The sequence below is a fragment of the Acomys minous genome (assembly GCF_964271855.1).
Source record: "Acomys minous genome assembly, chromosome: 12".
NCBI classification, from domain to species: domain Eukaryota; kingdom Metazoa; phylum Chordata; class Mammalia; order Rodentia; family Muridae; genus Acomys; species Acomys minous.
The window spans coordinates 67,501,021-67,512,597 of NC_140493.1; the positions used below are offsets into that span (position 1 = coordinate 67,501,021).

Consider the following 11,577-nt stretch of genomic DNA (forward strand, 5'->3'; position numbering starts at 1 on the left):
CAGGTGGATCTCTGAATTTGAAGCCAGCCTGGTCTACAGAGTGAGTTCCAGGACAGCTAGGGCTACACAGAGAAACCCTGTCTCAAAAAAGCACCCCCAATCCCAAAAACAAAGAAATAACTCTAAAGCATTTCAATGAACTGAAAATATACAAACTACATACAGTATAGTGTCTTAATTTAAAATTAATTATAATTTAAAGGCAGAGAAGCTAAAATAGCTTGAAATGACTTCTTTTCTTGCTCTCTTTCATTCTCTGTCCTGACAATATTGGCAAATATCCCTCCGTTCCTATTTCAACATATCCTAATTATTCTAAGCCTTCAGTCACAAAACTATAGAAAAGGTTGACTTAGGACTCCTCTAAGACCTTAATATAACAATTAATTTAAAAGTTAAGGCCAAAGGCTAAACAAAAGTTAAATATACATATATAGTAACTATGATCACGTCCATTACCCCACATATAGTAACAGTATCGTTGTTTTGTTTTCCAGGCCTCCCTGTTTTTGTTTTTGTTTTTTTTTTTTTGGGGGGGGTTGTTTTTTTGTTTGTTTGGTTGGTTTTTCAAGACAGAGTTTCTCTGTGTAGCCCTGGTTGTCCTGGACTCACGCTGTAGACCAGGCTGGCCTCGAACTCACATCGATCCACCTGCCTCTGCCTCCCCGAGTGCTGGAATTAAAAGTGTGCGCCACCACGCCGGGCTCTCCCTGCTTTTATAAGACAGAGTTTGTGTATCCCAGGTTGGAGAGAAACTACCTAAGTAGAATGATGACCTTGAATGTCTGGTCCTAAAAGAATAGCCCACTACACTTGGCAAATTCAAGGCACTACAAATCAAACCTAAGGATTGTACATGATATATCAATACCCAGCCTTACCCAATAGGACAATCTCCAATATTTCATCATTGGCAACAACTATTCTGTTTTATGTGTTCTTCTAGAGACAATATACCTAAAACTCACAGTATTCTAGATTACTACCTTTTCCCCCTTTCTTTGAGACAAGGTCAAACTACAGAGTCCTGGCTGTCCTAGAATAACTTGGTGTTCTTTTGCTTGATGAAGTTTTGATTCTTTTGTTTCTTTGTTTGTTTGAGACAGGGTTTCTCTGTGTAACAGCTCTGGCTGTTCTGGAACTCGCTCTGTAGTCCAGGCTAGCCTCGAACTCAAGAGATCTACCTGCCTCTGCCTCCCAAGTGAAAGGTGTGCACCACCAGCGCCCGGCTTGATTCTACTTTTATAAGAAACATGAAGTCAAATAAAGAATCATTCTATAAAATAATTGGGTTTTTTTTTTCTTTTGAAGTAAAGGGCTTACTATGGGGGCTGGAGAGATGGCTCAGAGGTTAAGAGCACTGGCTGCTCATCCAAAGGTTCTGAGTTCAATTCCCAGCAACCACATGATGGCTCACAACCATCTACAATGAGATCTGGTGCCCTCTTCCGGCCTGCAGGTGTACATGAAGGCAGAGCACTGTGTATATAATAAATAAATAAAGCTTACTATGAAGCTTAGGGTAGCCCAGAATTTAGGATCCTGTTTCAGCCATCCAAGTGCTGGGGATACTATGCTGAGATCGGACTATTTCACTCAAAGAAAATTTCCATACATTTATTAACAGAGAAGAGTAATAAAGTTAATTAATTGCATTTATTACTAGTCTTGTGGGGGAGGGGTGAGGACATGGGGGTTGGGTCAGGTGGGTTGGCTCCCTCCTTCCATCATGGGGCCAGGGGAGGGGATTTGACCTCCCAACATCCTGGTGCAACAGGCACTTTTACCCACTGAGTCACTGAGCCAGCCCTCCAATAAGATTTTCCTAAATATGATACAACGTTCCGCTGAGTTTTAGGGAAGAGGAGGCACAGGTAGGATAAGTTCTGGATCTGTGTACAATGTGACAGGCCCAAAGAAATCTGACAAAGATTTCTTAAGATCATTCTTCATGACCACATGTCACCCACACAGTAGTTAATTCAAAAAGGTGTTTCACAATTCAACTACAATTGACCGTAAGTCAGAGAGAGGTCACTATGTATGAGCTTCTGCTTACGCCAATGAGAGTAAGAGAATAAAATCAAGTAAGACCTTCAACTTCACCCATGAAACAAATTGTCAATTACAGTTATCTGAGACCCAGGTCTTTAAATATTCTGACATTGAACTCAGCTTCTACCTGATAATTGTAGTAAAATTTATTAAGCATGGCACGCTGAAATTCTTTTAAATAGTCAAATAGGAAAATATATTATGATCCATTCTTATAGCAACTCAAAAGGATTTAGAATCACCACAGAAACTCACCTTTTGGGTGTATCTGTATGTTTTTAGAAAGGTTTAAATGAACAGTAATGAATCATTCTAGCCGGGCATGGTGACGCACACCTTTAATCCCAGCACTTGGAAAGCAGAGGCAGGCGGATCTCTGTGAGTTCGAGGCCAGCCTGGTCTACAAAGTGAGTCCAGCACAGCCAAAGCTACACAGAGAAACTCTGTCTCAGAAAACTAAATTTAAAAAAAAAAAAAAGGCCAGGCGTGGTAGGCAGAGGCAGGTGGAACTGAGTTCAAGGCCAGCCTGGTCTACATAGTGAGTTCCAGGACAGCCAGGGCAAACAAACAAACAAACAAATGCTGGGTGTGGAAGTGTATGCCAGAGTCCTAGAGGTGGGGAGATAGAGTCAGGAGTCTCTAGGATTTGCTGGCCAGTCAGCCAAACTGAAGCGAGATCCAGATTCAGTTAAAGACCCTGTCTCAGGCTGGAGAGATGGCTCAGAGGTTAGGAGCACTGCCTGCTCTTCCGGAGGTCCTCAGTTCAATCCCCAGCAACCACACAGTGGCTCACAGCCATCTATAATGTAATCTGATGCCATCTTCTGGCCTGCAGGTATACACACAGGCAGAACACTGTATACATAATTAATAAATAAATAAATAAATAAATAAATAAATAAATAAATAAGGCTCTGTCTCACAAAATAAAGTAGAGATGGCTCAGTGGGTAAGAACACTTGCTGTCCAAATATAAAGAGTTGAGTTTGAACCCTCTGCACCCACATAAAAAGTAGGCATGGGAGCCGAGTGTGGTGACACACACCTTTAATCCCAGCACTGAGAGGCAGAGGCAGGCAGATCGATGTAAGTTCCAGGCCAACGTGGTCTAGAGAGTGAGCTCCAGGTCAGCCGGGGTTACAGAGAAACACTATCTCAAACCCCTCCTAATAAAAATTAATAATAATAATAATAATAATAATAATAATAATAATAAATTAAAAAGAAAAAAGTTGGAAAATAGTTAAGAAAGACACCCAACAAATCATCTCCTGGCTCCCACATAAACAAGAGAAATAAAAATAAAAATGGTAAGACGTGGCGAAGGATGGAGAGATGGCTCCACAGAACATTAGCTGTTCTAGCAGAGGACCCAGGTTAGATTCTCAGCACCCACTTGGTGGCTCCTAACTGTAACTCCCCGGTCTCATGAAACACGACAAACCCTCTGATCCCCTGTAGCGGATAGCTCATAGAACAGTTTTACTTTGAATGAACATGATACATGATCAATATCATCTACAGCATAGCTTAACACTGGCACACATTTTAAGACTCAGTACTAGTCAAGCCATAGTATCTGGTTGTTGCTTTAGGACTATCTGGTCAGTTACCTGCTCCTGTCCCTCTTTCAAATACCCAGCTACTCTTTATCTTTCAGTTGGCCTCTAAACTCATACTTTCCTAAATAGTTTTTTACATTTCCTTTCTCTATCTACTGTGTGTCTTGTTCTTCTTTATCGTCCCATCCTGACTCCCACCCCAGCCCCCAGACAGGGTTTCCTCATGTAGCCCTGGCTGCCTCTATGTAGACCAGACTGGCCTCAAACTCAGAGATCCACCTGCCTCTGTCTCCCTAGTGCTGGGATTAAAGGTTTGCATCATGACAGCCTGGCTCTTGTTTGTTCTTCTAATACAATCCTCTGGAATAACATCAAGTCTTGTAGGAAACAAAGTATTATGGCACAATAAATGGACTTTGAGTTCTAAAAAATGTTAACAAATTTCTGAGTGCATGTGCATATAAAAAGCATAGGACTACAAGGGGTGTTGTTCCTGAGGTATATAAGGACCCAAACTGAAGCCATTTTTAGTAAAACATTTTGAATAGTTCCCAAGATATCTTGGGTAGCAAATATCCTTCCTGGCAGAAACATGTATATGGGTAACTAAGTTTCCTATCCCTAAATCCTGATTGGTGGGAAAATGTAACTGTAACTTGGCACCAAGGTTGATGGTTTTCAAGCTTAAAAGCTCTCTAACATTCTGTCTCAGAAATGCAGTCAGCTCCCGGGGTCTGCGCTATTGTCCCTGATTGGTCAGTTTTTGCTGCCTAATTCAAATAAAGATCTTGCTTTGTGTAGACTCTTGTGCCTGCTTGGACTGTTCTCTTCTTTTCCCTTTTGAGATGCCCTCTCTCAGTAGACTAAAACTTATCAAGTAAGCCAGGCTGGCTGGGTGGTGAATTCAAGAATCCACCTTCTCCAGCCTCACCAGTACCTATTCAGGTTTGTTGTTTTGTTTTGGGGGACGGGGGACATTTTGCCTGCATGTTTATCTATTTGTCCAGCACATACGTGCCTAGTGCCTGAAGAGGTCATGGAGGCATCAAACACTGTGGAACTGGAATTAAAGAAAACTGTAAGCTGCCATGTAAAACACGCCAGGAAAACAAGAAGAAAAAACACACAAGGCCAGGTTTGGTGGCACTCATTTTTGATGGCAGTACTTCAGAGACGAGACAGGCAGAGATCTCTGACGTCAAGGCCAGTCTAGTTACACAGTGAGTACCAAGCCAACACAGGCTACAATAAGACCCTGACTCAACAACCACAATACAAAATAATGGCCAGTGGAGATAGCAGTGAGGGTTCCGGTGTGGGAGAGGTCTATGAGAGCTTTTTCCAGACCATTTTGTTTCATTAGGATAAAATGAAAACTACTACTCACTCAAGGCATTCAAAACTTTGTTAAAACAATTTTAAAGCACGTTCATTAATAAAACGTTTTAAATTAAATGTAAACGCTTATTTAGAAGAACACAAATTGTAAAGAAGGCCTTCAAACATTAAAAGGAAAAGGCCAGGGCTGGAGAGATGTCTCAGAGATTAAGAGCACTTGTCAGCTCTTTCAGAGGTCCTGAGTTCAATTCCCAGCAACCAGATTATAGGGTCAGAAAAAGGCCTGAACTGGCTCAAATAATACTAAGCAAAGTAGTTTGGTTGGCAGAGCATTGCCTAGCATGCATGAAGCGCTGGGCTGCAGCTCCAGAACAAAACCCAAACATGGACAAATGCCTGTAAACCCCGTACTGCATCTGAAGAAGTCAAGTCTGAAAGACTGGAAGTTCAAAAACCATCCTCACTAACTATCTGAGTTTAGTGCCAGCCTAAGTTACATGATACCCTCAAAAATCAAACAACCACAAATGTTCAGCAGACCCAGGAAGCAGGACTATTAGTGGATACTATCTCATGCCACACAGTAAGACCCTATCTCAAAGGGGGTAGGGTGTGGAGAGAGAGCTCAGCACTTGCTATCCTCCAGAACCTAGGTTCCATTCCCAGGATCCCACGAACTTCATGGGGACCATGTGTACACACACAGAATACACCATTCATATAGGCACAACACCCATGTACATAAAATAACTAAACACGCACACATATACATTCTAAGCATACCTCCAATAATACAAAAGTACATATACATAGGGCTATTCATTATAAGATTACATCTAATATACCAAACATGGATGACAAACTAAAAAAAAACCTAGGGTGCATATATATATAGGAATATTATGTGTTCTCTTTACATACATACATATAACACAAAGGCGTACATACATATAAAAAAGGTATCTGTGAATGGATAGGAAGTAGTTCTAGAATATGTGAAAAAAAGAGAAGCCTAAAAAAGCACATACATATAAGGAGCTGAGGTGCTTAGAGGTTATAAGGATATACTGCTCTTGCAGAAGAGTGGAGTCCAGTTCCCAGCACCCCCTGAAAGCTATCAATTGCCCATAACTCCAGCTACGTGGAAATCCAATGCCTCTGGCCTCTGTGGGCACTTGCACTCACATTCACAGCCCACAAAGAGACAGTCATACATACATAATTAAAACTTTTGTTTGTTTGTTTACATTTATTATTATGTATACAGCGCTCTGCCTGCATGTACACTTGCAGGCCAGAAGAGGGCATCAGATCACATTACAGATGGTTGTGAGCCACCATGTGGTTGCTGGGAATTGAACTCAGGACCTCTGGAAGGGCAGTTGTGCTCTTGACCTCTGAGCCATCTCTCCAGCCCTGAAGCTGTCTTCTTAACCACGTTCAAGCACAGCTCAAGACTGCTGTGCCCCAGCCTCTGGGGTGCTTTTCTTCTCGCAAAACTGAAGCTCCCTACAGAGTAAATCACCCCATTCAGGCTTCCCCCGTGGCGACCACCTCTGCGTTTGACCACTCTGGGTACTTCGTATAAGTAGAAAGGCAGTGTCTGCTGTTTTATAGCTGTCATACTTCATTTGGTGTATGTCATACCTGCCTTTGCCTGGGTGCTGGGATTTTAGGCACATACCTCCACACCCAGCTCTAAAACATTTTTAAAAAATATTTATTTTTAATGTACATGTGGTATTTGGCCTACAAGAATGTCTATGTGAGGGAGTCGGATCCAATGGAACTTGAATTACAGACAATTGTGAACTGCCACGGGGTGGTGGAAATTGAAGCCAAGTCTTCTGGAAGAGTAGTCAATGCTCTTAACCACTGCGCCATCTTTCCAGCCCTCTAAAACATTTTTTAATACCACTTATAAGACATGTCTAGTGGGTTATGTCTGTGCTTAAAAGGATAAGACACGCTGGGCGTGGTGGCGCACACCTTTAATCCCAGCACTCAGGAGGCAGAGGCAGGCAGATCTCTGTGAGTTCGAGGCCAGCCTGGTCTACAAAGTGAGTCCAGGACAGCCAAGGCTACACAGACAAACCCTGTCTTGAAAAACCAAAAAAAACAAACAAACAACTTTAAACTTATGACAGAGTTCCTAGGATTGCAATGTTAACACTTTCTCTCCCCTCTCCCCTTCCCTCCATTTTTGTGACAAGGTATCAGGTAGCCCAGAGCTGGCCTCGAACTTCCTAAGTAGTAGAGCATACCTTTACCACCCTATGTACAATCAATCATGCCTAGTTTACTATTCTCAGAGGTTTCTTTCTTTCTTTTCTTTTTCTTTCTTTCTTTCTTTTTCTGAGACAAGGTTTCACCTTAGCTGTCCTGGACTCACTTTGTAGACTAAGCTGGCCTCAACTCACAGGCCTGCCCCTGCTTGCCTGAGTGCTGGGACTCCACCAGGGATTACAGGCTATTTCTAAATAGCAGAAAACAGGAAAACTTACAGTTCATCTCGTTGTCTCTGGGACAGCACCATTTTGGCTGTAATGTCAAGCTTATCTGATATAGTGGTATGTCCCTCCAGAAAAATCAAGTTTTATGATCTCTGGATTTGAATTAAATATGCCACTAAGTGGCTTCCACAGAGAAGAAAATGATTCTTTTTCAAGTGAATCCAATCAGCAACCAGGAAAAAGTCAACAAGTAAGGTTCATTCCACCTAAAGAGAAAGAAAGAAAAAATAAATAAAATTAATCCGCTCATTTAAAACTTGTATTATTTCTAAACTATTATTGTAGAGAATGTTTGCAAATGATGCTAATATGGACTACAGCCTACAGTTGAAAGAAAAATAGTCAATGTCAAAATAAGTCCCTATCTCAAAAAACCATAAACTTCTATGTAGACCAAGTATCCTCCTGCCCCCCTAAGTGTGTTTCCATTTTAGACCCAGGCAGTAGTACCCTTAAACCCAGGCACATTTTATGTAGTTAGAATTACCTGCAACAGTCAAATGATGCAAAAACAGTTCTTTCGTTGCTGTTTTTGAGATAAGGTCTTATTAGGTAGCCCTCGCTGGCTAAGACTCTTGGCAATTCTCCTGCCCCAGCCTCTAGTGCTGGGTTTACTGACATACATCTCCATCCCAGCAACACAGCATTAATTTAAAAGATTTATATATTTATTATTTATACAGGATTCTGCCCACACACCAGAAGAGGGCACCAGATCACATTATAGATGGTTGAGAGCCACCATGTGGTTGCTGTGAATTGAACTCAGGACCTCTGGAGGAACAGACAGTGTTCTTCATCTCTGAGCTATCTCTCCAGCCCCACAGCATTAATTTTAAACAACATATTTACCTGTTTAATTTCAATTATTAATATACAGCTGCCCTAGAAAATTGCAATTCAACTGCCAGGGGTGGTATGCATGCCTCTGATCCCAAGACTCGGAAAGCAGAGGCAGGCAGAGTTCCAGGACAGCCAAGGCTACATAAAGAAACCATCTAAAAAAAAAAACAAACAAACAAAAACAAAAAACCCCAACAATAACTCAAACAAACAAACAAACAACAACAACAAAAAGGAAAAAACTCTAACTCTGCTTAAAGGTAGTTTTTTTTTTTTTTTTTTTTTTTTGGGTTTTTTGAGACAGGGTTTCTTAAAGGTAGTTTTTATTTTTATTTTTGGACTCAGGATCTCACTATGTTGTGGGTGCCCTCAACTCAGAGCAATCCTCCTCCAGAGGATGAAGCAAAGCTCTGGTCTTTATAATTCAGCCTAGGGTAAAAGGAGTCACAGACATGTTCTTTAGAAAAATTACTGAAGAGTGAATGGACCTAAAGGAAATATTCACTAATAGCTCAGTGGTAAAGGCACTCCGCTGCCAAGCCTGACAACCTAAAACCCTGCGAGCCACATAGTGGAATGAGGGAATCAATTCCTCAAGTTTTCTGATCTCCAGAGGTGAGTACACACACAAACACCAAATTGATAAAAAAAAATTAGATTAGATCTGGAGGTTTAACAGCTAAACTGCTTACCTAGCTTGGAAAAGGCTCTAGATTCAATAGCTTGAATGGGAGACAGGAAAACAGGAAAAGGGAAATACGTATCATAGCATGTGTATGCGCCCAAGTGGCAGAGGATAGGAGTAAGTACGCCAGTCTATTTGAGTGACAATGTGAGTATGGAGTGTCTATGTGTATAAGAGTCGCTGTCCATAAGTACGGAGTGTATATATTTGAGTGAATATATATAAAAGAGCATGTAGTGCCTATATGTGTGAGTATGGGCACTGTGGAAGGAGAACTGACTACAACTAAGGCTGAAAAAGCAATTAATGGAGTAAAAGTAAAGGTACATCATGTAAACCAAAGAAGCATTTTTTGAGGAGAGGCAATTAATAGTATCCAAAGTTACTAAATATGAGAGAACAAGTTGGCTACATTCAGCACAGTTCACTGGTAACCTTGATGAGAATGGTTTTGGAACATTAGAAAAATGGCTTAACGTGGGAGAAACAGTATTAATTATTAAACAAAAAAAATTTTTTTTCAAGCTAGATGTGGTGACGCCCACCTGTGATCTCAACACTTGGGAGGCAGAGCCAGGTAGATGGATGTGAGTTCCAGGTCAGCCTGCTCTACAAATTGAGTCCAGGACAGTCTGGGCTATTATTACACAGAGAAACTCTGTGAGTGGGAGCAGCTGAGAGAAGGGGGGAAGAAAACACCAGTAGGTATCAAGGAAGTCCTCCACCTCAGCCTACCAGGTACTGGATTACAGGAATGAACCACCCTGCCTGGCTAGAAAACAATGTTTAAATGGACCAGAGTGAAGATGATATCATAAAACTTTTTATGGGAAAATATAAGCATTTGTTTTCCCTGCCATTTGAGATGTTTGAACGTCAATGGGGGCCGGGGAACACAAAAGAAACAAGAAAATTATAAAGATTTTTTTGTCTGTGTTTTGAGACAGGGTTTCTGTGTAGTCCTGGTTGTTCTGAAACCCATTCTGTAGACCAGGCTGGCCTCGGAGATGCCTGTCTCTGACTCTGCCTCCCAAGTGCTGAGATTACAGGATTGCACCACTGCCCCTTGGCTAGTTATAAAGAATTTAATACCCTTTTAAGTAAAAAAAAATTCATTTTAAGTAAAATATTCCCAGCTTTAATGTAGGTACTCTATAAACAAGTGCTATTACAATAACAAACAGAGGGGCTGGAGAGATGGCTCAGTGGTTAAGAGCACTGCCTGCTCTTCCAAAGGACCCAGGTTCAATTCCCAGCACCCACATGACAGCTTACAACTGTTTGTAACTCCAAGATCTGATAACCTCACACCAGCACACATGAATTAAATATTAAAAAACAACAAACAACTGGATGTACAATGATACTTATGTATTTTGCATCAATGTAATGAAAGAATACTGAAATACCTTGCCATAAAATCAATCTAAGCAAGTTTTTTACTCCAATTATCAATTTGCAATAAGTAGAGGGCAGAGGACACATGAGAGCACAAGCAGCCTTAGAAATCAAATTTATTTAGTTTCTTCAAGCAAAGAAACAGAAAAGGAAACTGTGTGGATTCAAAGACAAGTAGCTGTGTATAGTGGTTTGACCCTCCAATTACAGTATTTGATAAGTTAAAACAAGATCTTCACTCAGCTGGGCATGGTGGTGCACGCCTTTAAACCCAGCACTCGGGAGGTAGAGGCAGAAGGATCTCTGTGAGTTCAAGGCCAGCCTGGTCTACAAGAGTCCAGGACAGCCAAGGCTACACAGAGAGACCCTGTCTCGAAAAACAAAAAACAAACATGTCATAAAACTTGGATCCACCTGCCACAGACTGAATGGACTCCAGGTAAGTACACCTGCTTGTCCTTGAAAGTGGGGTTTTGCCCACTCCCACTCCCAGGCTTAGAATTCCTTATCTTCTCCAATAGAATTGAACTCAGGACCTCTGGAAGAGCAGACGGTGCTCTTAGCCACTGAGCCATCTCTCCAGCCCCCAATAGACTTTTTTGTTTGTTTTTTGTTTTGTTTTGTTTTGTTTTGTTTTTCAAGACATGGTTTCTCTGTGTAGCCTTGGCTGTCCTAGACTTACTTTGTAGACCAGGCTGGCCTCGAACTCACAGTGATCTGCCTCCCAAGTGCTGGGATTAAAGGCACGCATCACCACGCCCGGCCACCAATTGACAACTTTAACTTCTGTCCCTGGTCTGTATTTGTCTCCACAGATTTTCAATTGACTGACAAGACTCCATCCAGGGACCACCTATGGACTGCAAGCTGCTGAGCTTTGGACTTGCAAAAAGCATATGTAAACCAGTCCAGCCAGTATGATTGTTTCCTGTCTTTCAGCTGCATCAGCAAATCAGATGCTTCTGATAAATGCCCCATGGCTAGGGAATACTTACTACTTGGTCTCCAGTTGGTGAAACTGTTAGGGAAGGATGAAGAAGTGTGAACTCAGAGGAGGTGTGTCTTGGAGATGGGCTGAGGCTTCAAAAGCCCTTTCTGCCTCCTGTTTTCAGATCAATCCGTGAGTTCTCAGCTGTTCCTGCTGACATGCCTGTACTCTGCCATCATGGACTCTAATCCTCTG

The 11,577-nt window shown here is 41.7% G+C and overlaps 1 protein-coding gene across 2 annotated transcripts in view; it reads right to left on the reverse strand.

Annotated features, from left to right (window-relative positions):
- PAFAH1B1 (platelet activating factor acetylhydrolase 1b regulatory subunit 1) overlaps positions 1-11,577 on the reverse strand; it is a 46,220-nt gene that overhangs the window by 17,126 nt on the left and 17,517 nt on the right. The window contains exons 2-3 of one of the 2 annotated variants that reach the window (XM_084802826.1): positions 11,390-11,574; positions 7,460-7,674 (exon numbers count right to left, since the gene is read on the reverse strand). In XM_084802826.1, coding sequence (XP_084658952.1) covers positions 7,460-7,491 — 32 coding nt within the window. In that variant the 5' untranslated portion in view covers positions 7,492-7,674; positions 11,390-11,574. The remainder of the gene's footprint in view (positions 1-7,459; positions 7,675-11,389; positions 11,575-11,577) is intronic. The other variant, XM_084802825.1, reaches the window with a different exon arrangement.